General features: G+C 43.8%; 2 protein-coding genes across 8 annotated transcripts in view; both read right to left on the reverse strand.

Moving 5' to 3' along the window:
• Window positions 1-473: 473 nt before the first annotated feature.
• On the reverse strand, window positions 474-13,571 carry LOC118399533 (large proline-rich protein BAG6-like). 7 transcript variants are annotated; one of them, XM_035795690.2, is made up of 24 exons: window positions 13,191-13,571; window positions 12,803-12,892; window positions 12,559-12,676; window positions 10,672-10,883; window positions 8,551-8,604; window positions 8,333-8,455; window positions 8,073-8,242; window positions 7,865-7,982; window positions 6,623-6,823; window positions 6,278-6,476; window positions 5,970-6,029; window positions 5,536-5,813; window positions 5,358-5,433; window positions 4,912-5,192; window positions 4,406-4,625; window positions 3,713-3,882; window positions 3,470-3,523; window positions 3,285-3,387; window positions 3,005-3,129; window positions 2,534-2,722; window positions 2,130-2,336; window positions 1,715-1,819; window positions 1,323-1,469; window positions 474-1,108 (listed from the first exon to the last, which is right to left on the reverse strand). In XM_035795690.2, exons 2-24 carry the CDS (start codon window positions 12,881-12,883, stop codon window positions 1,010-1,012), a joined length of 3,390 nt encoding a protein of 1,129 aa, XP_035651583.1. In that variant the 5' UTR covers window positions 12,884-12,892; window positions 13,191-13,571; the 3' UTR covers window positions 474-1,009. The 7 variants fall into 7 exon arrangements, with proteins under 7 accessions (XP_035651583.1, XP_035651580.1, XP_035651582.1 ...); XM_035795687.2 differs by having other exon boundaries at window positions 4,406-4,670; window positions 12,803-12,889; window positions 13,191-13,570; XM_035795689.2 differs by having other exon boundaries at window positions 4,406-4,670; window positions 4,912-5,180; window positions 13,191-13,570.
• A 631-nt stretch (window positions 13,572-14,202) lies between these two features.
• LOC118399534 (lysophosphatidylcholine acyltransferase 1-like) overlaps window positions 14,203-25,234 on the reverse strand; it is a 42,789-nt gene continuing 31,757 nt past the window's right edge. The window contains exons 6-14 of the mRNA XM_052472257.1: window positions 23,386-23,444; window positions 22,510-22,544; window positions 22,143-22,197; window positions 21,911-21,993; window positions 21,464-21,589; window positions 16,732-16,885; window positions 16,508-16,606; window positions 16,197-16,338; window positions 14,203-15,896 (exon numbers count right to left, since the gene is read on the reverse strand). Of these exons, the coding sequence (XP_052328217.1) occupies window positions 15,718-15,896; window positions 16,197-16,338; window positions 16,508-16,606; window positions 16,732-16,885; window positions 21,464-21,589; window positions 21,911-21,993; window positions 22,143-22,197; window positions 22,510-22,544; window positions 23,386-23,444 (932 nt within the window). The 3' untranslated portion in view covers window positions 14,203-15,717. The remainder of the gene's footprint in view (window positions 15,897-16,196; window positions 16,339-16,507; window positions 16,607-16,731; window positions 16,886-21,463; window positions 21,590-21,910; window positions 21,994-22,142; window positions 22,198-22,509; window positions 22,545-23,385; window positions 23,445-25,234) is intronic.

A 25,234-nucleotide genomic window follows, 5' to 3' on the forward strand; every position in this document is an offset into this window, starting at 1 on the left:
AGAAAGATCCGAATGGTCAGTTAAATACAGGATTTTCTTTTAAATGACTAAGTGTGGCTTGTCGAGGAATTTCCTATAGCATTTCTACATTGACTAAATGTTTATTTCAAAGCAACATTCAAGTTATAGAGTAGTGAACTTTACAACAGTCAGGCTCTAGAAATAAATCACCATCTAGAAAATACAACTGCATATAACAAGGTTTCTCTTTATCATGGCAGTTATGACGGCTAAACAACCATTGAGCTCCGTAGTCACTTAAAAACAGCTAGATGACATGACAATCACCCTTAACACCCAAACCTAACATCCTATTTTGAAAGTAAATAGGTAATCATATAGCCGGGTTACACCAGACTGAATACTACTCACCATTGTTTTACAATAAACCAGACTGAACTGTGCTTAACAGGCTAGTGCTTCTTTCACCTCTGAGGATATTGGAGCTAAACACAAAAAACAAAAAGCCAATGGAAGGTTTTGCTACTTTATTAACTTAACAAGAAATAGCTGTTGCATTATCACATTCTTAATACAATGTACAATTTGTGCTCATTTACAATTTAAAGCCTCATAAGGACAACAGGACATACAGATAGATGACAACCAGTTAGGAATGAGTGTTGAAATGGGAAAGATAGCACACAGATGACAGCCAGGTTGTAAAGCTCTTCTCGGTTTTCAGTGAGTGGCATTTTCCGTGGCAGCCCAATGAGAAAGCAGGGTCTTAGCAAGTCATGTCTGTGTCCTTAGCTCTTTGTCCTTCATTGGATATGAGACCTGCAGGGAATGTTGCAGAATGGAGTCTGGGGCACATTACATGTTGAAGATAGAAATGTCCCAAATCAAGCTGACATGATGAACACACCCCTGGATACATCACATGGTTGTGAGTGATTGGCTAGGTGTGGTTATTGACAGGTGTGGTAACAGATTAGAAGTCATCCAGGGGAAAAAAAAAACTGATTGGCTAGATGGAGTTGTTGACAAGCCTGAGGACCAATAAGACTTAAAAGTCATCTAGAGAGAAGGCCCTGTGTGTGTTGGGGAAACACTGGGAGCTGAAGTCTTGGTCACCCCTCACTCTCTCCTTGATGTCACTCCTCACCTGAGACAAACACGAGTCAAGGTTAGGGCCTGTTAGTCTGACGTTGACACACTTCCAAGTCTCGTTCACCCTGCTGTTTCAGAGTGAACATGAACCAGAAGGAGGTTTGGGCTCAGTTTTACTTTTTAAACTTTTGACTTCATTACAAATGTATGTTTGATTGGCTTAGGGATGACATTGCACCCTCTAGAAAGTAACACTGGCCATAGTTTACCTGTTCTTGGTAGGCATCCTGCAGCTCTGGCTCCTCTAGCTCCCCCTGGAGGCTATCTGGGCTAGTGACAGGTATGGCTCCTGCAGCCCGGGCAGCCCGGCTCACTGCCACAGACAGGCACAGTTGAGGGCCCTCACCCTGGTGAGTCTGGGTGAGGGGGATAACAGGTCAACACTAACCAGAGGTGTTCAGTCGGTATGAAATGGGACTTTTTAAACTAGAAGTATTACCTCATCTTAAATAAATGAGAAAAGCTAATTTGTATTTGATGTTGCGCTCACTCGCTTTAGAGATCAGTCAGAATAACCAGGAAAGTTCAGACATTTGCTGCAAGAATGTTACATGAGCAGTCTTAAGCACAGTGACAGTAATGAAGCCCCCCACACACTCACCTTCCTCCTCTTGGCAGGCATCCCATGGTGGTATGCGTCAGACAGAGGGGGCTGAGTTATCTTCCTCTGAGACAGCATGTCATGTCTGATGATAGGAACCCACTCCTGATAAACACAAACAAACACAGGTTGAAGAGGTGGGCCTGTAACTGTTTAGTCACACGTTCAAATACTACATCTGGTGGGATTCTAGGCACCCTAAATACCATCTCTTGACTTTGTGGAACTTAACCCCTAAACCAGCCATTTCCAAACTCGGTCCAGGTTTCCCAAGCTGATTCAAATAACCAAAGGTTGAGTTGATTATTTCAATCAGCTGTGTAGTGTTAGGGGGAGGGAAAAAAAGCCACCCTTGGGATCCCGAGAACAGAGCTTAGGGAAACGCTGCCCTAAACAGTAAAGCATAGCCCCTTACAGGGGGCACTGCAGCTGCCCAGGGCTCCACATCTCCTACAGACTCGTCCCTTCCTCCTGCCGCCATGGCAACGGCTCTTCCGATCTCCCCTGATGATGCTCTCCGCGAGGGGGTGGTCACCTCGGGGGACACTCTAACTTCCTGTCTGTCCCCTGATGAAGCCATGGCCTCCCCTGCTGTGGTGGCTGGGGACAGACCTTCAGCCATCTAGTGATATGGAGAGAGAGAACGTTAGCTGTACTGTATGAAGACTAACATGTCCTCAAAGCTGTGAACTTCCTTGCTGATGTCATGGAATTACCAGATCTTTTTCTAGGTGTGCCCAAGCATGCAGTGTCCTTATAAGCCTCAGATAACACCACCTGGCTAGACTAACCCATGTACCTCCATACACAATCACTCACCACCATGTTCTGTGTGCCCGTCTGCTGTCCAGCCTGTGCCTCAGGCTCTGCTCTCCGTGTGTGGATGACATAGTGCTGGATGTGGTCCTCAGTGACTGGGTTATGCTCCAGGATGACGTGGAGTCTCATGGTCAATATACTAGTCAGCCAGTTGACCAGGCTGGGGTTGACCTCTGCTGACATCCTCCTCTGTGGACAGAGAGAAAACATATAGCTCTATACCATCCACACCAAACAGGACTCAACCCACAACCTAAACTACCAGATACAATGGGATTCATTGACTAGTTTAGCAACTAGCTTGTACAGTAAGAAGAAGAAAAGTACTCGCTACTGAAAGTTGCTCTGGATAAGAGCGTCTGCTAAATTACTATGTAAATGTAGTGAAACCCGAGAATATGTGGAACGGCTATGGTCCTGAGGACCGGTGGGGGAAACACTAAAGTCCATCAAATAATAGAGTATACTAACGATGTAGTGATTGAGGACTTGGGTGAGAGCTCCCTGTTCCCCGCGGAGACAGTAAAGGTTGAGAGCCAGACACTCAAACAGACCCTGGGTGCAGAGCAGCAGCAGGCGGTGGCCAAACGTGTGGTCTGCAGAGAGGTAGAGACAAACACAACAGATGTAGTCATGTTGCTGTTCGGTACTAGAGGAGGATTGTCAGTATTCCGGTGAACCAGTTTGGTAACAATGCGTAGGACCTAGTATAGCAAAGCTGTATTTTACCTAAGGGGTTTGCGTGTTTTACCTGTGCAGCGTAGGATATGCGTGGCCATGCAGGTGAACTGCAGTCTAAGGAAAGCGATGTTGGTTTGAATGATGTCCACTCCCTCCCTCACTGTCACTGTGGCCTGAGAGGGAGAGAGACCGGGGTACAGTATTATTACAGCATTATCAACATATTGTGACAAATTGAGAGTGAGTGAGTCTTACAAAGCTCTCTGTTATGTACTCCTCCAGGCCATTGATGAGGTCCTCAGATGCTGCCTGCAAAGACAATGTAGTTTGTTTCTAAACATCAAGCAGATTGATCAAATAAAGAACAGACCCTTTGAGGTGAAATGGCACAAACGTTGGTCTTAATTAAAGTTCACTGCTAATGCAGAGAAGACTGTGGCAACTTCATGCCATGATTCTCTTTAAAACAGCAGCTGGCAGTAGAGCAGAGTTACTCACGTTGATATTGGCATCAGTAGGCTCTGGACCCTGCAGATAGTGCTGGTTGAAGAAGTCAGTGAGCTGGGACTGGATCCGGCTGATTGGCTGGGCGTTACCGTGGAGTAACAACACCATGTCCACCATGGAGAAACTGTGACCCACCAGAGACAACAGGTCCCCGAAGAACCCTGCAGGTCAAAGAACAAGTTCAGAAAAAACTTATTTCCCCTTTCCCCAAATAGGCCATCACATCACAGGTGACAAGGCACACCATCAGGTCAGGTGTAGATTGATAAATGTTTAGTTTTCTTCCATGTATATTCTAGTCATTTGGCAGCCTCTTTTGACCAGAGACACTTACAATAAAAGTATTAGGTAAGAGGTAAGACGACCACATTTTTTAATTTTACCTTTATTTAACCAGTTAAGAACACATTATTTTCAATGACGGCCTGGGAACAGTGGGTTAACTGCCTGTTCAGGGGCAGAACGACTTGTACCTTGTCAGCTCGGGGGTTTGAACTCGCAACCTTCCGGTTCGTAGTCCAACGCTCTAACCACTAGGCTACCCTGCCACCCCAACATATCCCAGTCATTAGAAGTAAAACCATGGAAATGGCCACAATCGTTTCTGTGCTAGCAGTATGTGTATGAGTGAAAGACCAGTACAACAGTTAAGTGTTAAGGTTTTTCCTTTCGTCAGTGACTCACCGACTGCGTCCCCAGATCCAGGTGTGAAGAGGTTGGTGGTCTGAGAAAGTCTCTGGATGAACTGAGCGATGCTCTCCCCGTTCCCCTGCGGAGCCCCCATCATGGTGGAGAGGACCCCCTGGACAATACCTGTAAACAGCTCCGGGCTCAGGGAGGGGTCCCCTACACCCCCAGGGGCCACCTGAGGGGGGGCAGGGGTGCCTTGGCCAGGAGGAGGCTCCTGGCCGGGTGAGGTTGTGGGTCGGGAGAACACGGGTTGGTTAGCCTAGAAATGGGAGAGGAACTGCTGGGTAACACTGCAATCATCTAGTTGTCTGGAGTTTACTTACACCTAATAATTAGCTAATTACAACTACTTCAACTTCTGCTAATTGACTATTCAACTTCCACTAATTATGACTACTTTAACTTCATTACAGCGTAATTACCTAAGAGTTACTTTTCAGTCAAAAGGATTATTAGAGTTCTCAAGAAGGTACCAATAGGGTTCAATAATTTAATCTCACCTGGGTGAATTCTGACATGCCATGGAAAAACCCTGGGACTCCAGGTACGGTCACAGTGATTTGTGGGTTAGCTCCAGAACCAGGGGCTCCTGGCCCACCTGTGCCACCCAGAAGGGAGCCCAGGAGCTGGGCTAGGTTGGCCTCGGCAACCCCCTCCGATGGCTGGCCCACAGAGGCGGTGGTCTGGCCAGAGGTGGTCTCCCCAGAGGGCAGGGGAGGGACTGGGTTGGAGGAGGTGGATAAAGAGGAGCTGGTGGATGTCTGGTCACCTGGAAGACAGACTTGTGATTCACTGTTAATTTTCACAAAACAGAAATGTGTATTTTCCAACATGGCAAATCTATAGAAATAATCTGAATATACCATGCAAAATCATAGTGATGTCACTAAACACTACAAAATAAAACCCATCATTCACCCAATACAATAATCAACCAATCACTCACCCTGGTGTCCAGGCATCAGGAGCTGTCCAACCAGACCACTGATCTGACATACGGGAGAGTGAGCCAGAGGTGTGCCCTGGAAGAAGAGATCAACTGAATGAGCATGTAAGAGCAGGGCTGCACACCCAGACCAAAGTCATTCTACAGACTTCTCCATGTCTGCATCTTCTTGCCTCACCTGTAGGTTGTGTTGTCCGCCAGTAGAGGGTACTGAAGCCCCGAGGTTGATGTTGGTGACCACAGGCTGGGGGGTGTGGGGGGAGAAGGAGGGGTGTGTAACCACAACCCTGGCCCCAGGGGGCAGAACGCTGTGAGGGGCAGAGGGTTCAGAGCTGGAGGTGGTCCCGGGGACACCTGCTCCTGGTTGCCCGGGGTGACCGGTCTGCTGAGAGATCTGGTGGATGATGACCTGCATGAACTCTGGAGGAAGGTCTGGGATGTGGACCGGAGTGGCACCTTCAGATTGAGAGAGCACAGAAATAAATACTTGATTAAACAGTCAGCAACATCCCAGGGACTGGTGGTTCAGAGACTGTGGTATAGGAGTCATTTAAGGCTGTCTGGTGTATATACTACCATAGTGAATATAATGTAGGGGTCAAGAGCACTCACCAGACTGTCCAGTACCAATAGGGATCTGTTGTCCTTGGACCTGAGGGCTGCTGCCAGAATCTAATGGAGAGCCAACCAGGGAGAAAACATTAGCTTACAACTCTGAATATACATACTGGGTATGCAAGCTATTGCGCCGTTCCAGGCTTGCGCTAACACAACTTTAAGGTTTCCTATAGGAGATCAACAATGACTACTGTCTCTCTCGGTTTGAATACCTAATGTATTGATAATTTGGTACGTATGAGAAACAGTTAGGGCATGACAACTCACCAAGCGCAAGAGAAAATAAAAATGTCCCCTCTCACCATCCAGGTTCATCTGCATCATTATCACAGGCTGCATGGTCTGGTGGGTGATTCTGATCACATGCGGAGCCCCCTGGCCCTGACCTGGCTGCTGATTGGCTGAGTTGGGCTGTGGAGGGAGGGCCTGGCTCTCTGGTGGGCCAGGGGCCTGAGAAGGTTGGGCTAGGCCCTCAGCTGCCATAGTGGTCCCCAGGTTTCTCTGAAGACAAGTCAATAATGTAAATCTGCACCGGACCAACAGCTAAATGCTGGTAAAATGTACAACGTTTAGTTAGTATTAGGCCCTGATACTGAAATACAAAAATTGCTGAGAGTATAAGTGGAAGAAACTCTACAGTGACCTACCGGGACATGGTGGGGCATACCACCCTGCAGCAGGACGGGGGAGCCGTAGTGGGACATGGGCCGAACCACGTGGAGGTGACGGGGGGAAGGAGTGGCCGGGTTACAACACAGGTCGCTAAGGGTAACCAGGGTGTTGCCAAGGAGACTGAGAGCCTCCCCGACCAGGTTGAGAACATGCTGGTCCTCCTCGCTCTCCTGGGTCTGACGAAAAAAGAAGTGTGGTAATTGATTCACATCAGTTTAGGGCTCCATTTTCCTCAAGCAAAACACTGACTGACCTATTCAAAAATACTCACTATACTCTGCGGTGCAGTTTATGATGCAACTTTTCTTCTGATCGACACCATTAAAGTTAACCGCCTAAGGTCGATGTCTGCATCCACGCTGAAATCTAATTAGCATAATACAAACATCCCCATAAAAATGTGTCAGTATAAACTAGAGATCAGATTGGCATTGGATGCATCTCAATCCATTGCATCCGCCAGTGTTGCACTTCCTCATCTGCAGTGAAAGAGCGAGAGTGGTGTTCGTCAGACAATGAGATTTCACAAAAATGAGTCTTCTCACATCACCTGTAGCATCTGAACGGTTTGGACTACAAACTCTATGGAAAGGCGACGCTCTCCGTTTTGCTCTCCAGCAAACAAGCTTCTTGGGACTCGTCGGAAGTCAGTACAGCCAATCTGCCAACTTCTGTCTGTAGCATCCAAACAGTTTGGCCTACACACTAATATGAAATGTCAGCTGTTATGCTCTAGGATGCCCACAGGCCTCATCTGAAGGTCCCCCGGTACCAGTTGAAAATAATGAATGGAAGTATTTATGCAGACTTATTTTTGGCACTAAGCAGAAAAGAAAATAGTGTCCTGATCTTTCTCATCTCTCAGATATGTACACACATACATTGTAATATTGTTGTATGGTGGTATTATACGATACAAAATGTAGATATGCCTTAATGCATTTTGACCACAGGAAGAGTAGCTGCTGTCTTGGCAGCAGCTAATGGGGAACCCTAATAAATACAAATGACAGGCACCAGAAAAAAACTTCCTTTCAAAATTAAACAATATGATCCTTGCTACGACCTTAAAACAATTCCATATAGCTTTGTAGCCCCCCCACGGCTTAGACTCTTGGAGGATGAAAATGTAACTGGAGTAGAAGGTTGAAGTAAAAAAAGGGAGGTTGCACAGGTTGCAATAGCTAGTTGCTGGAAAATGGAGTTGTAGTGTTTACGTTGATGTAGTCCGCTGAAGTGGCAGCTCCCAGGATGGAGTTAGTTCTCTCTACGAAGGGACCCAGCCTCTCCTGCAACCTCCTCACCTCTAACAAAACCTCCACCAGCTCCGCTGGGCTGGGGTGGGAGAGAGACAGCTGTGTTTTCAGGAGGCACAGGAGAGCATTTTGATTGTACTTTAACTGGATTTTCCTTTTGAGCACTTACTTGGGCCCGGAGTGGGGTGGTCCCTCTGTCTGGGTGGAAGATGTGGGAGGGGGAGGAGCAAGAGGGGAGGTGTCCATTGGCTGTGCTGCTCCTTTAGTGGCAGCTGAGGAGGAAGATGTGGACTGAGACGTCTCCGGCTCGGCTCGAGATGGCACGTCACTGGGCTGACCCTGCAAACAAACATGTCTAAAAAGGTCAACTCACTGAAAATAGATGTGTAGCATATCATAATAGCATAACAGTCTGCGAGTTGTAACTACCTCCAGTCTGTGGAGCAGAGATTGGGTTTCTCTTAGGAAGTTTTCAGCCAACTGCAGCCTCATCCTGGGCTCGCTCTGCACTGATTGGGCAACGTTGATATGCATATCTATTGAGCCATTGCGCTAGAAACAAGACAAATCATGAACATACCTTAGTAATATTAGTAATCTATAGGACAATAAAAATGGTAAAGACTTCGTCCAGTGCTGGTGCTGACTCTGGTATTCCTTCCTGCTTCTCCCACTCCTGCCATCATCTGCTGCACTTGCATCTGCCAAGGAATTCACTTATTAGTACTACTACACTTGATAAATTCAAATCTAGACACTCAACTATTTCTAGAAATACATCAGGTACCCTTTAAAACTTTTGGATTCAAGACATTTTAGGTGCTTAATATTAGATTTATTCAAACAAATAAAGACTACCTAAAATTGTATTTGTCAAATGCTTTAAACAGGTATAGAATGAGAAATGCTACCAGGTCTTTCTCAACAATGCAGTGTAAAAATAAACAAAATGATAGAAAAATAGCAAGGAATAAATACACAATGACTAAGAATAACTTAGCAATATACACTGGGTACCAGTACCAAGTCGATAAGCAGGCGTACAAGGAATCTGAGTTAGATAGTGGCTTGTGAAAGTAATCACCCCCTTGGCATTTTTTCCTATTTTGTTGCCCAACATGGAATTAAAATAGATTTTGGGGGGGGATTCGTATCATTTGATTTACACAACATGCCTACCACTTTGAAGATGCAAAATATTTGTGAACCAAAAAAACAAAACAAAAACTTGAGCGTGCCTAACTATTCACCCCCCCAAAAGTCAATACTTTGTAGAGCCAATTTTTGCAGCTGCAAGTGTCATGGAGCATGTCTCTATAAGCCTCGCACATCTAGCCACTGGGATTTTTGCCCATTCAAGGAAAACTGCTCCAGCTCTTTCAAGTTGGATGGGTTCTGCTGGTGTACAGCAATATTTAAGTCAGACCACAGATTATCAATTGGATTGAGGTCTGGGCTTTGACTAGGCCATTCCAAGACATTTAAATGTTTCCCCATAAACCACTCGAGTGTTGCTTTAGCAGTATGCTTAGGGTCATTGTCCTGCTGGAAGGTGAACCTCCATCCCAGTCTCAAATCTCTGGAAGACCAAAACAGGTTTCCCTCAAGAATTTCCCTGTATTTGGTGCCATTCATCATTCCTTCAATTCTGACCAGTTTCCCAGTCCCTGCCGATGGAAAACATCACCACAGCATGATGCTGCCACCACCACCATGCTTAACTGTGGGGATGGTGTTGCGTTTGCGCCAGAAATAACATTTTCCTCGGTGGCCAAAAAGCAACATTTTAGTCTCATCTGAGTACTTTCTTCCATATGTTTGGGGGAGTCTCCCACACGACTTTTGGCAAACACTCTTCTGTAAAGCCCAGCTCTGTGGAGTATGGCTTAGTGGTCCTACAGACAAATACTCCAATCTCTGCAGTGGAGCTTTGCAGCTCCTTCAGGGTTATCTTTGGTCTCTGTTGCCTATCTTATTAATGCCCTCCTTGCCTGGTCCATGAGTTTGTGGGCGGCCCTCTTGACAGGTTTGTTGTGGTGCCATATTATTTCAATTTTTTAATAATGGATTTAATGGTGCTCCGTGGGATATTTTTTTATATTCCAACCCTGATCTGTACTTCTCCACAACTTTGTCCCTGGCCTGTTTGGAGAGCTCCTTGCCACTTGCTTGGTGGTGACCCTTGCTTAGTGGTGTTGCAGACTCTGGGGCCTTTCAGAACAGACACAGATCATGTGACCGATGGCACACTGGTGGACTTCAACTAATTATGTTACTTCTGAAGGTAATTGGTTGCACCAGATCTTGTTTAGGTGCTTCAGAGCAAAGGGGGTGAATACATATGCACACACCACTTTCAGGAGTTTTGTATAATTTTTTATAAACGAGTTCCTTTTTCCATTTCACCAATTGAAACTATTTTGTGCATGTCCATTACATTGAATTAAAATCCATTTAAATTAGATTGTAATGCAACAAAATTGGAAAAATGCCAAGTGGGATGAATACTTTTGCAGGCACTGTATGTGATGTACATATAGGTAGGGATAAAGTGACTAAGCAACAGGATAGATACAGTATCAGCAGTGTATGTGATTAGTTAAAAGAGTAATTGCAAAAAGGGTCAATGCAGTTAGTGAATGAGTTAACCAATAGCTACCCGGACTAAATACTTAGCAGTCTTATGGCAACAAGCTTTTCAGGGTCCTATTAATAAACACTCTATGAAACAGCTGCACAGTGCACACCAACACACAACCTTGTCTCACCTGAATCTGCTGGGAGTCCATGATGTTGATGGGCAGGTTGAAGGTTCCCAGCATGACGTAGCTGTTCCCGTTGCGGTCCTGGGGGCCTCCCTGGGAGGAAGAGGTGGCACCTCCCTCTGTTCCTCCTGATGACACTCTTCCTCGCCCGCCAGCAGATTGGGAGGTCTGAGGAGGAGCACGCTCCACTAGGTGGATCACCTTATCAGCTACATCTGAAAAGGAAGAGTGAAGGGAGTGAGAAGGAGCAGATGAGTGCAGGAAAGAATGAGAGTGGAGGAGAGAGGAGAACAGCAGGTCAGAGGATACTAGAACAAGGTGCTCTCACTTACACCACCAATATACCATTAATCATTTTAAAAGGCAATGTTTGTGAGATTCAGTAATCTCAATCGTTTTAAAACAGTGCAGACACAATGTATGTAGTAAACTCAGCAAAAAAAAAAAAAAAAAAGAACGTTCCCTTTTTCAGGACCCCGTCTTTCAAAAATAATTTGTAAATATCCAAATAACTTCACAGATCTTCATAGTAAACAGTTTAAAACACTGTTTCCCCATGCTTGTTCAATGAACCATAAACAATTCATGAATATGCACCTGTGGAACGGTCGTTAAGACACTAACAGCTTAGACGGTAGGCAATTAAGGTTACAGTTATGAAAACTTAGGACACTAAAGAGGCCTTTCTACAGACTCTGAAAAACAACTAAAGAAAGATGCCCAGGGTCCCTGCTCATCTGCGTGAATGTGCCTTAGGCATGCTGCAAGGAGGCATGAGGACTGCAGATGTGGCCGGGGCAATACATTTCAATGTCTGTACTGAGAGTCGCCTAAGACAGCGCTACAGGGAGACAGGACGGACAGCTGATCGTCCTCGCAGTGGCAGACCACGTGTAACACCTGCATAGGATTGGTACATCCGAACATCACACCTGCGGGACAGGTACAGGACGGCAACAACTGCCTGAGTTACACTAGGAACGCACAATCCCTCCATCAGTGCTCAGACTGTCCACAATAGGCTGAGAGGCTGGACTGAAGGCTTGTAGACCTGTTGTAAGGCAGGTCCTCACCAGCAACGTCACCACCTCTGGGCACAAACCCACCGTCGCTGGACAAGACAGGACTGGCAAAAAGTGCTCTTCACGGTTGTGTCTCACCAGGGGTAATGGTCAGATTCGTGTTTCTCGTCAAATGAATGAGTGTTACACTGAGGCCTGTACTCTGGAGCGGGATCGATTTGGAGGTGGAGGGTCCGTCATGGTCTGGGGCAGTGTGTCACAACATCATCGGACTGAGCTTGTTGTCATTGCAGGCAATCTCAACGCTGTGCGTTACAGGGAAGACATCCTTCTCCCTCCTGTGGTACCCTTCCTGCAGGCTCACCCTGACAGGAATGTTCTGTGCGTGCTTTCCTGCAAGACAGGAATGTCAGTGTTCTGCCATGGCCAGTGAAGAGCCCGGATCTCAATCCCATTGAGCACGTCTGGGACCTGTTGAATCGGAGGGTGAGGGCTAGAGCCATTACCCCCCAGAAATATCCAGAAACTTGCAGGTGCCTTGGCGGGAGAGTGGGGTAGCATATCACAGCAAGAACTGGCAAATCTGGTGTCCATGAGGAGATGCACTGCAGTACTTAATGCAGCTGGTGGCCACACCAGATACTGACATAATTTTGAGCCCCCCTTTGTTTATGGACACATTGTTTATTTTCTGTTAGTCACGTCTGTTGAAATGGTTCAGTTTGTCTCAGTTGTTGATACAAATTAATACAAAAATATTTACACGTTAACTTAGCTGAAATTAAAATGCAGAGGACACTTATTTTTTTACTGAGTTTACATTACTTAGTCTCCATTGAATAGAATAGTTGCTGGCTTTTTTACTCACTGTAGTCATTCAGCGTCTTCTCATCCTGCAGCACTCTACCCTGGTAGATTAGTCTCTGCTTTTCCACTGGGATATCCACTGACGCAGATATGTGTTCTTTGAACCTCTTCAATGTCAACTAAAGGGGAAATAACAGGCTCAGTGCATCACTAGTACAGGGCTGAATAAATGCATGTCCCACTCATAAGTGTACAGCATAAAAGACGCCGTTGGATTTCAGGCTAAAACAGAAGTCACAGCCTACCTCTCTCCGGACAGTGTAGCTCCTGCTCCGGGAGTCCAGGGTCTTCACTGTAACCTCTATGGTGCTTGCTGACTCCTCCATGTTTCTCTGCTAAGAGCACAGATAAATACAGTCAGAAAATGTACTTTATACTAAAATGTCCAGCCATGAAGACAACTGGGGTGTATTCATTGCAGAAACCGCTTAAGAACCAAATTGAAGCAAACGGAAAGGAGGGCCCTAACGTTACCCGAATATGTCCAATAGAAACTTTCGTTTGAGTTTTCAGTTTGGAGTAAACGGTTTCTGTAGCTAAATGTTTTGCAACATAATCGGTTTAATGATTACACCCCTGATGTTTATCCCATCACCTCTCGATTAGTAGTTAATAAATCGTTGAGTACAATACCTGTATTCTCACTTGAATCGAGGCTGTTATTAGTTTGCTAGCCAGCTACCTAATCTACATGTATTTAAATCAGGAAGCCAGCTGACGTTTATGTTTTATTTAACCTTTATTTAACTAGGCAAGTCAGCTAAGAACAAATTCTTAATTACAATGACGGTCTATCCCGGACGACGCTGGGCCAATTAAGCGCCGCCCTATGGGACTGCCAATTACGACCGGATGTGATTCAGCCGTTAATCTCAATTATAATTGATTTTGTCTTCGTTCAACGTCATAGCACGGAAATACACTGCTGATTAAATTGAAATGGCGTTACATGAGAAATTATCTACTTTGTCTATTCAAATATTTACAGTTCATATTCCGTTGAATGGTTGCTAAAAAGTGCGACACCATCTAGTCTAGTGCAAGGACCCATATGACGCACAAAATGGGGAGTGTCCATTATAATTGCCTGTTTGTTTTGGTACTAGTCTGTGTGCATAAGCATGTTTCCCATGCCAATAAAGCCATTTGAATTGAGAGCGCGAACACAGCAATAACTGTAGACTCGAAAACAAATTGTACAAATTATCAATTTACAGTTGCATTTTAACATCAGTGTATCTAATGTACTTGAATGCACACGCTCCCTCTTAACGCGCTCACTCTCTGGGCCTTGTGAATTAGATTTGGAGTGGTGTTCCCTTTAATTCATCCCGCTCTCTTTCCTCATCACAGTTAGAGTTTAAACCGGTCTATTTTTAGCTGACGCCAAGATGGTGTGTGTTCATGGGCGCAATGTTAACCTATTACCTTCATGACAGAACGTTCAGAACTAGACCGTTGAGCACAAATACCACAGACATTGCTTTCACCTTTCATGTGTTCTCTTATTGGTGCAGATATAAGGCAGTTGGCGAGGAGATAGGCTAATTGCCATAGGCGCAGAATAGCCACCATCAAATCAGAAATCAGCCGAATATCTATTTCAGGAGTAGAGCTCCTACTAGTGGAAATAAAAACACTGCAGTTGTGGAAATGTCATGATTTAATTCTCAACATTGAAGGCATGGAGCACTGCATAGGTATTCATAATTTCCAATCCACTTTCTTACTAAATGAATACTCAAAAACATTCAAAGATTTATATACCACAAATGTACAACATACAAAAGGTGTTGCTTCAAAGCTAAAACTACAGAGAATTCAAAACAAAACCAGTACGAAAAGGAAATAGATTGATTGCTTATCATAAAGGTCAGAACTGATCCCAGATCAGTTTCATGATTGCCGATGCTTAAATGGTTCATGTTAGAATTTCAGCAAGGTGAGCTGATCTTAGATCTTTGCCTAAGGGCAACTTACTTCCAGAGTGATATGAGAGGTAACTAAAAAAAAAAGAGGGAAACATCTTAACTGAATATTTTAACTGAGGCTATGTCCGAAATGCACCCTATTCCCTATATAGTGCACAGCTTTTGACCAGAGACAAATGTGCACTATATAGAGTATAGGGTGCCATTTGAGATGGATCCCAACTCTGGTACTCTGTTCATCCAATAAGAAAAAAAGAAAACAACACATGTTCATCTGAAGACCCCAGTCTTTATGCTTATGAAAATAAATATACTTATGCTGTTACATGCTTCACTTAAGCTCAGACAACATTAAAATAACACATGTTTATGGTTTAAAAGGCAATACGGAGCTCAATGTGAACGCGCAAGAGGCCCCTGGTTTAAAAAGAAGTTGAAGTTTGGTCCCATATTCATCCATTTTAACAGTTTAATGTCTTGTGAGTTGCTATGGTCTACGAGGCAGGGAGATGCTTAGTTGAAGAATAGTTTGAGTCTGGATGTCATCCCGTTTCAGCTTGATCCAATTCATCTCAGTCAATCTCGTTATGAAAGGCAGTGATTAAGCTGAGCTCAGTTTGGTGCTTAATCACCTGATAAAACTAATCTTAAAAATAAAAATCTTACTGGAGAGTGCACAGTAGTCATAATAACAGACATAGATAGTTTGATAAAAATTAAAGACAAATAAATACCTATACATAAGAAAAAAGTAAAACCCTTTTTACAATAAATAGCCAAAGTGTTTCTAAAAACTTCAGGTATCCAGTTTCTGTAACTCATGTTGGAAAGTTAGAAAGCATGAAGTCCTTGAAAACACTAGCAGACAAAACAAAGATGGAGTATTGGTGTGAGATGGTGTCCGGAGGAACGGATCGGCTCCACCCTCCCTCATATCCTCTCAATAACCAACTATCTCTATCCATCTCTCCCTCATCCTCCTCTACTCTACTTCAACATACCCAACCCTTCTCCACCACCATCTCCCCCTTTCAGTCTCAATCTCCTCTATCCGTCTGAAATAAACTATCCCTCGCTCCTTCTCTCTGGTAGAACATACAGGCCACAACGACAGAAGATATAGTAACTGTAGAATATAGATTTGTTTGGTAGAGGTCCAGTCCTCCTCCTATCCCTCCTCCCTCCTTTCTCTCTGTCATAGGCAGTAGATGGATTAATTTGAGTGTCTCTCAGTCTTCTTTCTTCTTCTGTCCAGAGAGGCTGCAGGTCGGCTCCTCTGTGTTGTAATGGTCCACACTGAACCCGTTGGTCAACGGGACGGTGTGGGGGGTAGAGGGGGTTTCCCCGGAGGAGAGAAGGTACTCCTGAGCAAAGTCTGGGTGCTGCACCACAAACCGACAGAAGTCATCTACAGATGGATATAGAGAGGGACAAGCAGAGAGAGAGAGATTTTAATGGCAGGGTTGACCGTGATCCCGTTAGTTGGATTTCATTACATTTGACTCATTTAGCAAGCTCCCTTAACGCCGAGTGTGACTTACAGTGCATTCAGCTTATAGTAGTTAGGTGACACAACCACATATCACAATCATAGTTGGTAAAAACCTTTTCTTCAAATAAGCAACTATCAGCAAAGTCAGTGCTGGTGATGAAAGACAAGTGCAAGTGTTAGCGCAAGAAAGGCAAGGGTGTTAGTGTGTGATATCACCATGTGTGATCTTCCCTGCGTCAAGTGTGTCGATTGCTGAGAACAACTCTGTAACGTCGACCTCTGCTACTCCCAACGCCGTTCTCAAAATGGACGCCAGCTCTTTTTCCACGATCGCCCTGTCCTCCTTCGCCTCGTACATCTGACCGGGGTCAGGACATAGGACAGTTATAATGCTTTAGAGCAGACAGTTATTTCAAAACACTTTATAGTAACAGGCATGAGGCTATTATAGTATCTAGTATAGCAGTCATAGGGCTCTTATAGTGTTTCATAGGAACTGTTATAATGCTTCATTGTCTTTCACTCACTCCAAAGGCGAGCCTGAGGGTGTCCATGGCTTTAGAGGGTTGACACGCCACAGACAGGGCTATCACATACTCCCTGACATCTATTTGGTCATCTCCATGCTTCAGAAAGAGAGAGCAGAAGAGAGAGAAAGATATTTATTTCTACTAATTTTGCATGAATAAAAGTAGTGTGTGTGGGATACTACTGGCATGTGAGTTGTGTGTGGTGTGTATTAGATACCTACCTGGTTAAAAAGGCTGTGTAACTCTGTGAGCATGTCCGTCACAGGTAGGTCGAGGTACTGAGCAAAGTCCTCCAATCCCAGTCTGTATCCCCAAATGTTCCTGGCTCTGCTAGCCTGCTGCTGTAAGACTGTATCTGTAGTCCCTGTTCTCAACCTGCACATAGAGAACACTTGGTTAAGAACTACATTTCCCACTACTGTCCAGGGGTGTGGCTAGAAGCTAATGAAGTGGTATTTAAAGTTGAGGTCACACACAGCTGTGGGGGGGGGTCGCAAAATAACACTATACACACAAACACACAGTATATACACACACTGAACAAAAATATAAACAACATGGAACAATTGCAAAGACTTCAGAGTTACAGTTCATTTAAGGAAATCAGTCAATTGAAATAAAATAATTAGGCCTTAATCTATGGATTTCACAACTGGGAATAGAGATAGAGGCATGGATCAGAAAACCAGTCAGTATCTGGTGTGACCACCATTTGCCTCATGCAGCGTGACATCTCCTTCAAATAGTGATGATCAGGCTGTTGATTGTTGCCTGAGGAATGTTGTCCCACTCCTCTTCAATGGCTAAGAGAAGTTGCTGGATATTGGCTGGGAACTGGAACACACAGTTGTAAAAGTCGATTCAGAACATCCTAAACATGCTCAATGGGTGACATGTCTGGTGAGTTTGCAGGTTATGGAAGAACTGGGACATTTTCAGCTTCCAGGAATTGTGTACAGATGCTTGCAACATGGAGCCATAAATTATCACTCTGAAACATGAGGTGATGGCGGCAGATGACTGGCATGACAATGGGCCTCAGGATCTCGTCAAGGTATCGCTGTGCATTCAAATTGCCATCGATAAAATGCAATTGTGTTCGTTGCTCATGCCTGCCCATACCATAACCCCACCATGGGCCACTTTTTAAAACGTTGACATCAGCAAACCGCTCGCCCACGCGACACCATACATGCTGTCTGCCATCTGCCAGGTACAGTTGAAACTGGGGTTCATCCGGGAAGAGCACACTTCTCCAGCGTGCCAGTGGCCATCGAAGGTGAGCATTTGCCCACTGAAGTCAGTTACGACGCTGAACCACAGTCAGGTCAAGAGTACAAATTATTTTAAAGGACAATACACAAACGTTATTGAGAAAGACAATTAGAAAAATACAATTATATTGAGTGAATGCATTTCTCTTAGTCTTGATAGGAGAGAGGAAAATTGAATGAAGGTTACTTGTTGATGTGAAAATCTAAAGTGACAGATTTTAAGGTTGTAAAATATTTGGCAGAAAAAGGGAAAAAAAAGGGTCCCGCTGAAAAATAGATTGAAAACCACTGGTTTAATGGCTAAATCAAGTACATCTCAAATACTGTATGATCTAGTATCTTAAAGTATTCAACATACAGTGCATTCAAAAAGTATTCAGACCCCTTGACCTTTTCCACATTTAATACATTTTAGAATAAGGCTGTAACATAAATATTTTTTTCCCCCTCATCAATCTACACACAATACAGCATGATGACAAAGCAAAAACAGGTTGAGACATTTTTGCAAATTTATACAAAACTGAAATATCACATTTACAAAAGTATTCAGACCCTTTACTCAGTACTTTGTTTAAGCACCTTTGGCAGCGATTACAGCCTCGAGTCTTCTTGGGTATGACGCTAGAAGCTTGGCACACTTGTATTTGGGGAGTTTCTCCCAGTCTTCTCTGCAGATCCACTCAAGCTCTGTCAGGTTGGATGGGGAGCGTCACTGCACAGCTATTTTCAGGTTTGAAACACAGTTTCAGGTCTCTCCAGAGATGTTCCATCAGGTCCAAGTCCGGGCTCTGGTTGGGCCACTCAAGGCCATTCAGAGACTTGTCCCAAAGCCACTCCTGCCTTGTCTTGCCTGTGTGCTTAGGGTCGTTGTCCAGTTTGAAGGTCCTGAGAACTCTGGAGCAGGTTTTCATCAAGGATCTCTCTGTACTTTGCTCCATTCATCTTTCCCTTGATCCTGTCTAGTCTCCCAGTCCCTGCCACTGAAAAACAACCCCACAGCATGAGGCTGCCACCACCATGCTAAACTGTAGGTATGGTGCCAGGTTTCCTCCGGATGTGACGCTGAGCATTCCGGCCAAATAGTTCTATATTGGTTTCATCAGACCAGAGAATCTTGTTTCTCATAGAGTCTTGTCAAACTCCAAGCAGGCTGTCATGTACCTTTTACTGAGGAGTGGCTTCCGTTTGGCCACTCTACCATAAAGGCCTGATTGGTGGAGTATTGCAGAGAGGACTGTCCTTCTGGAAGATTCTCCCATCTCCACAGAGGAACTCGAGAGCTCTTTCAAGAGTGACCATTGGGTTCTTAGTCACCTCCATGACCAAGGCCCTTCTCCCCTGATTGCTCAGGTTTGGCTGGGCGGCCAGCTCTAGGAAGAGTCTTGGTGGTTCCAAACTTCTTCCATTTAAGACTGATGTGTTCTTGGGGACCTTCAATGCTGCAGACATTTTTTGGTACCCTTCCCCAGATCTGTGCCTCGACACAATCCTGTCTCAGAGCTCTATGGACAATTCCTTAGACCTCATGGCTTGGTTTTTGCTCAGACATGCACTGTCAACTGTGGGACCTTATATAGACAGGTGTGTGCGCCTTTCCAAATCATGTCCAATAAATTAAATTGATCGCAAGTGGACTCCAATCAAGTTGTAGAAACATCTCAAGGATGCTAATGGAAACAGGATGCACATGAGCTCAATTTCAAGTCTCATCGCAAAGGGTTTGAATACTTATGTAATACATTTGCAAAAATTTCTATGAACTGTTTTTCACTTTGTCATTATGGGATATTGTGTGTTGATTTTTTATTCCATTTTAGAATAAGGATGTAACAAAATGTGGAAAAAGTCAAGGGGTCCGTATACTTTCCAAATGCACTGTATCCATTTGACACAGACCTGCCTGTTTCCTTAGTGCTATTTTCCAGTATTATCAGTAAACCAGTACTATTTCTCAGTATTATCAGCAAGCCCAGTAGTATTTCAGTAACATTTCTCAGTATTATCAGTAAACCAGCAGTATTTCCCAGTATTATCAGTAAACCAGTAGTATTTCCCAGTATTATCAGTAAGCCCAGTAGTATTTCCCAGTATTATCAGTAAGCCCAGTAGTATTTCCCAGTATTATCAGTAAGCCCAGTAGTATTTCCCAGTATTATCAGTAAGCCCAGTAGTATTTCCCAGTATTATCAGTAAGCCCAGTAGTATTTCCCAGTATTATCAGTAAGCCCAGTAGTATTTCCCAGTATTATCAGTAAGCCCAGTAGTATTTCCCAGTATTATCAGTAAGCCCAGTAGTATTTCCCAGTATTATCAGTAAGCCCAGTAGTATTTCCCAGTATTATCAGTAAGCCCAGTAGTATTTCTCAGTATTATCAGTAAGCCCAGTAGTATTTCTCAGTATTATCAGTAAGCCCAGTAGTATTTCTCAGTATTATCAGTAAACTAGTAGTATTTCCCAGTATTATCAGTAAGCCCAGTAGTATTTCCCAGTATTATCAGGAAGCCCAGTAGTATTTCCCAGTATTATCAGTAAGCCCAGTAGTATTTCCCAGTATTATCAGTAAGCCCAGTAGTATTACAGTAATATTTCTCAGTATTATCAGTAAGCCCAGTAGTATTTCCCAGTATTATCAGTAAGCCCAGTAGTATTTCCCAGTATTATCAGTAAGCCCAGTAGTATTTCCCAGTATTATCAGTAAGCCCAGTAGTATTTCCCAGTATTATCAGTAAGCCCAGTAGTATTTCCCAGTATTATCAGTAAGCCCAGTAGTATTTCTCAGTATTATCAGTAAGCCCAGTAGTATTTCCCAGTATTATCAGTAAGCCCAGTAGTATTTCCCAGTATTATCAGTAAGCCCAGTAGTATTTCCCAGTATTATCAGTAAGCCCAGTAGTATTTCCCAGTATTATCAGTAAGCCCAGTAGTATTTCCCAGTATTATCAGTAAGCCCAGTAGTATTTCTCAGTATTATCAGTAAGCCCAGTAGTATTTCTCAGTATTATCAGTAAGCCCAGTAGTATTTCTCAGTATTATCAGTAAGCCCAGTAGTATTTCTCAGTATTATCAGTAAACTAGTAGTATTTCCCAGTATTATCAGTAAGCCCAGTAGTATTTCCCAGTATTATCAGGAAGCCCAGTAGTATTTCCCAGTATTATCAGTAAGCCCAGTAGTATTTCCCAGTATTATCAGTAAGCCCAGTAGTATTACAGTAATATTTCTCAGTATTATCAGTAAGCCCAGTAGTATTTCCCAGTATTATCAGGAAGCCCAGTAGTATTTCCCAGTATTATCAGTAAGCCCAGTAGTATTTCCCAGTATTATCAGTAAGCCCAGTAGTATTACAGTAATATTTCTCAGTATTATCAGTAAGCCCAGTGGTATTTCCCAGTTTGACCAGTAAACCATTAGTATTAGTCTTAGTATTTCCCAGTAAACCCAGTATTATTTTCCAGTATGACAACGAGGTACAGGAGATCGCTCATACCCTACCTACGCATTCAGACACTTAAACTAAAATAGATTGTAAGAGATTAGAATAAACATTTATATAATTTTTAAATACTCTTATTTTATTCAACGTCAATCTTTTGTTATAAACAGCAAAACAAGTCAGTGTTCTTAAACTGTTAAGGACGAGTAATAATGCTGAAAGACCAATAGTAAAGTCAACTCACCCGAGCCTTCGAGCGAGTCTATTGAACTGCAGTAGGCTACTGTTGGTAGGGACACGCAACGGGCCCTTTGCTTGGCTCAGCTGGCAGTCATCAAATGACAAATCTGTGATGGGCAGCTCCAGGGCCCTATCAGAGCACAGAGAGAGCGGTCAGGACCCGCCCCTGACATGTCAGATATACTGTATACAATTTATAACATTTTTGACATGTGTCTTTCTGGATTTATTTTGTGGTTATTCTGTCTCTCACTGTTCAAATAAACCTACCATTAAAATTATAGACTGATCATTTCTTTGTCAGTGGGAAAACGTACAAAATCAGCAGGGGATCAAATACTTTTTTCCCTCACTGTATGTAGCAGGCATTTCGAGAAGCACAAGAAACACAGATAGACAGATGTGAACTCAATGTAAAAGCTTGATATAAGGCCACAGACACAGTACTAACTTGGCCATGACGTGTCTGACATTGTTGGCGAACAGAGCAGGGTTGTTCTTCTCTTCCTCTGAAGGAGTGTAGAGCGGTAGGTACTGGAGGGAGAAAAAAAGTGATATCACCCGTCCATCTTCCGTTTCTTTATTTCTTCACAGTCTTTTGTCAATGTCTGTAAGCAGGAAGATGCCCCACTGTCTAATATGCCGCCGCCAAATAACCGCTGACCTCAAAAAATAACCCTTACCTCAATCTCTATGGGGTTGTGAAACTGGCACAGTGTCAGCCACAGTATCTCAAACCTGAGGAGAGAGAGAGAGAGAGAGAGAGAGTAATCAGTTCATTCAGAAAGGGAAAAGGAGTTAGAGAGAAAGACTGACGTGGGGGGGGGTTGAGATGAAAGAACAGAAAGAGAGGGAAGTTGTGCAGGGGGATATTGTGAAGATTAACCACAGGCCTGAATACACAACAGCATCCTCTCATCTAAACCATATTGCCAGACCTCTCCACAAAAAAACAGAAAGAGGGCGATCGAGGGAGAAGAGCAATAGAGAGGAGAGAGAGAAAAGACAGAGAGGAAAATAAATAATGTAAAACGAGGAAGAGATACTCACGCTCCAGGGCCTTGCCATGTCCATGTGATGGTATCCTGTCAGAAGAGGAAGAAGAAATGGGTTACACACCGCAGGACTGGGACCTACAGATGCTGCATCTCCTCTGCTTACTGAGATACATGAACAGGGATCAAATCGTACATGATTGTCCGTTTTTTCAAAAGGTCAACTTAAGTCACCTATTTTCGGACGAGTTGCATTCGTCAAAAGATGGACCATTCGTGATTTGTGTGTCAGACAATCATCTCAGTTGTCATTCATCCAACAACCGATAACTCCCATTTAAAAGCATTGGTCCATTCGAAACACTCGAACACAAAATCCCAATGTGTTCATTGGTTACACACAGCAGGACTGAGGCCTACAGGGGCTTCCTCTCCCCTCTCCTTTGTCTGCACTGGTCTGAAAACACTGGACAGCTGAAAGCAACATGGAGGATCGTCTACTTGAGACAATGTGGCTGAAAGCCACTGTAGACTATTTTAGATGCAGGAAAGGAGACGAGGAAAGGAAGCCACTAGACTATTGAGATGCAGCCAGGGAGTCTCTTCTGCACATGGCTTTCTAGTTCAAGTTAGAGCAGGTAGTCACAGGTTTATAATTAATGAGGGTGTGAAGGGGCAGTGGAGAGAAGGACATGAAACCTGAGGGAGGGAGAGAGCACAAAGACAGCGAGAGAGAGAGATTAACTATCGCTCCACACGAGCATGAAGCCACTCTGCACGGACACAGACTGACTCACACCGTGAGAAGAGAGAAACAGTCAACGGAGGGAGGGAGAGAAGGATAGGTATGTAAAGGAAAGCAGTAAGGGAGAGAGGGATGGTTTGGAGGAGAGGAGGGAGGAAAGAAAGAAGAGCTTAGTTGTGCGTTCACCATTTTGTTGGGGTAACGCAGGACTACTGGTTGAACTGGAACTGCTGGAATGAAGGCCCCTGAGGCAAAAGAGAGAGAAAGGTTACTGAGTGAGTGTGTGTCTGTAGTTTTTTTAAAGAACATATTCATACTCGGCTTTGGCAGTATACCCTATATATGTGTATTTGCAAATAGCCACGGGATGCTTTTTTAATACTGTCAACACCGGAAAATTCTTATTTTTTAAATAAAAAAATTAAATACATTTTAATATTTGTTGCTACTTTAAGTAAATACCTGCAGTCTTGTGTAAAACGTTAAGGGAAAGTAGCAGATCGTACTCTTCTTTTCACTGGTCACATAATTATTTTGAAAATGAAGCTTACAAACAACAACAAGAGACTTGAGTCACGCGCCAGGTGAATGTTTGCCAGCTAGACCTCATAACTATTAAGTTAACTAAATGATTTTCAGTTGTGCATTTGGTTTGCTAATTTAGGAGCTAGCTAGTTATCTAGCTAAGTGGTTAGCTTCATGCAAAATGAAGCTTCTCTTGGTAACATCAGATAATCCCTTCCTGGATCAAGAGCCTTGCAGTCTAATACTTGTTTTATGCAGCAAACGGAGTAGCATTTCTGAGTTACTTGCATGACCTTATGAGCTGGGATGTCTGTCCTGCAAATAGTTTGTCAGAGACTGTATAAAATGTTTGCAATACGCTAGTTAGCATTTAGCTTGCATTCACAAGGGATTTTACATGTACTTGATAGCATTGCTAACCCTTGCATTACAGCTCAGTAGGGTTGGAAAATAGTGCCCCTTTGTGTTCAAACAAGGTCAGTATGAAGGTATGACAATCTGGACACTGCCCAACCCGAATTCATGCTGGGTGGATGACTGACTTTCTGTGTGTGTACGATGACTGAGGTTCTGACAACCCTCAACCCGGGGACACACAACATCACCAGCCTGTGATAATGAATACAGTAATACAGCCTGGTCATGAGACTGCTGAAGACTACCCTGACCTCTGGCTGCAATGGAACAATTACCACTAGGATACTGTAGGAGTTGAGACTCAGTTGAAGTGGGAAGTTTACATACACTTAGGTTGGAGTCATTAAAACTAGTTTTCCAACCACTCCACAAATTTCTTGTCAGTTAGGACATCTACTTTGTGCATGACACAAGTAATCTTTTCCAACAATTGTTTACAGACAGATTATTTCACTGTATCACAATTCCAGTGGGTCAGAAGTTTACATACACTAAGTTGACTTCGCCTTAAACAGCTTGGAAAATTCCAGAAAATGACATCATGGATTTAAAAGCTTCTGACAGGCTAATTGACATCATTTGAGTCAATTGGAGGTGTAGCTGTGGATGTATTTCAAAGCCTACCTTCAAACTCAGTGCCTCTTTGCTTGACATCATGGGAAAATCAAAAGACATCAGGAAAAATAATTGTAGACCTCAACAAGTCTGGTTGATCCTTGGGAGCAATTTCCAAATGCCTGAACATACCACGTTCATCTGTACAAACAATAGTTTGCAAGTATAAACACCATGTGACCATGCAGACGTCATACCACTCAGGAAGAAGACGCCTTCTGTCTCCTAGAGATTAACGTACTTTGCTGCGAAAAGTGCAAATCAATCCCAGAAAAACAGCAAAGGACCTTGTGAAGATGCGGGGGGAAACAGCTACAAAAGTATCTATATCCACAGTAAAACAAGTCCTACATCGACATAACCTGAAAGGCCGCTCAGCAAGTTAGAAGCCACTGCTCCAAAACCACCATAAAAAAAAGTCCGAATACGGTTTGCAACTGCACATGGGGACAAAGATCATACTTTTTGGAGAAATGTC

The sequence above is a fragment of the Oncorhynchus keta genome, chromosome 20, assembly GCF_023373465.1.
Source record: "Oncorhynchus keta strain PuntledgeMale-10-30-2019 chromosome 20, Oket_V2, whole genome shotgun sequence".
Taxonomy (NCBI): Eukaryota; Metazoa; Chordata; class Actinopteri; order Salmoniformes; family Salmonidae; genus Oncorhynchus; species Oncorhynchus keta.

What these genes read in the sequence shown, in the direction of transcription:
- LOC118399533 (XM_035795687.2), bottom strand. Translation starts at nt 12,883, where the DNA reads ATGGAGGAGTCAGCAAGCACCATAGAGGTTACAGTGAAGACCCTGGAC. An exon ending in CCTGATGCCTGGACACCAGG is followed by an intron (nt 5,193 to 5,357) that starts GTGAGTGATTGG and finishes GTGAATCACAAG; the next exon opens with TCTGTCTTCCAGGTGACCAG. An exon ending in GCATATCCTACGCTGCACAG is followed by an intron (nt 3,130 to 3,284) that starts GTAAAACACGCA and finishes ACCTCTCTGCAG; the next exon opens with ACCACACGTTTGGCCACCGC.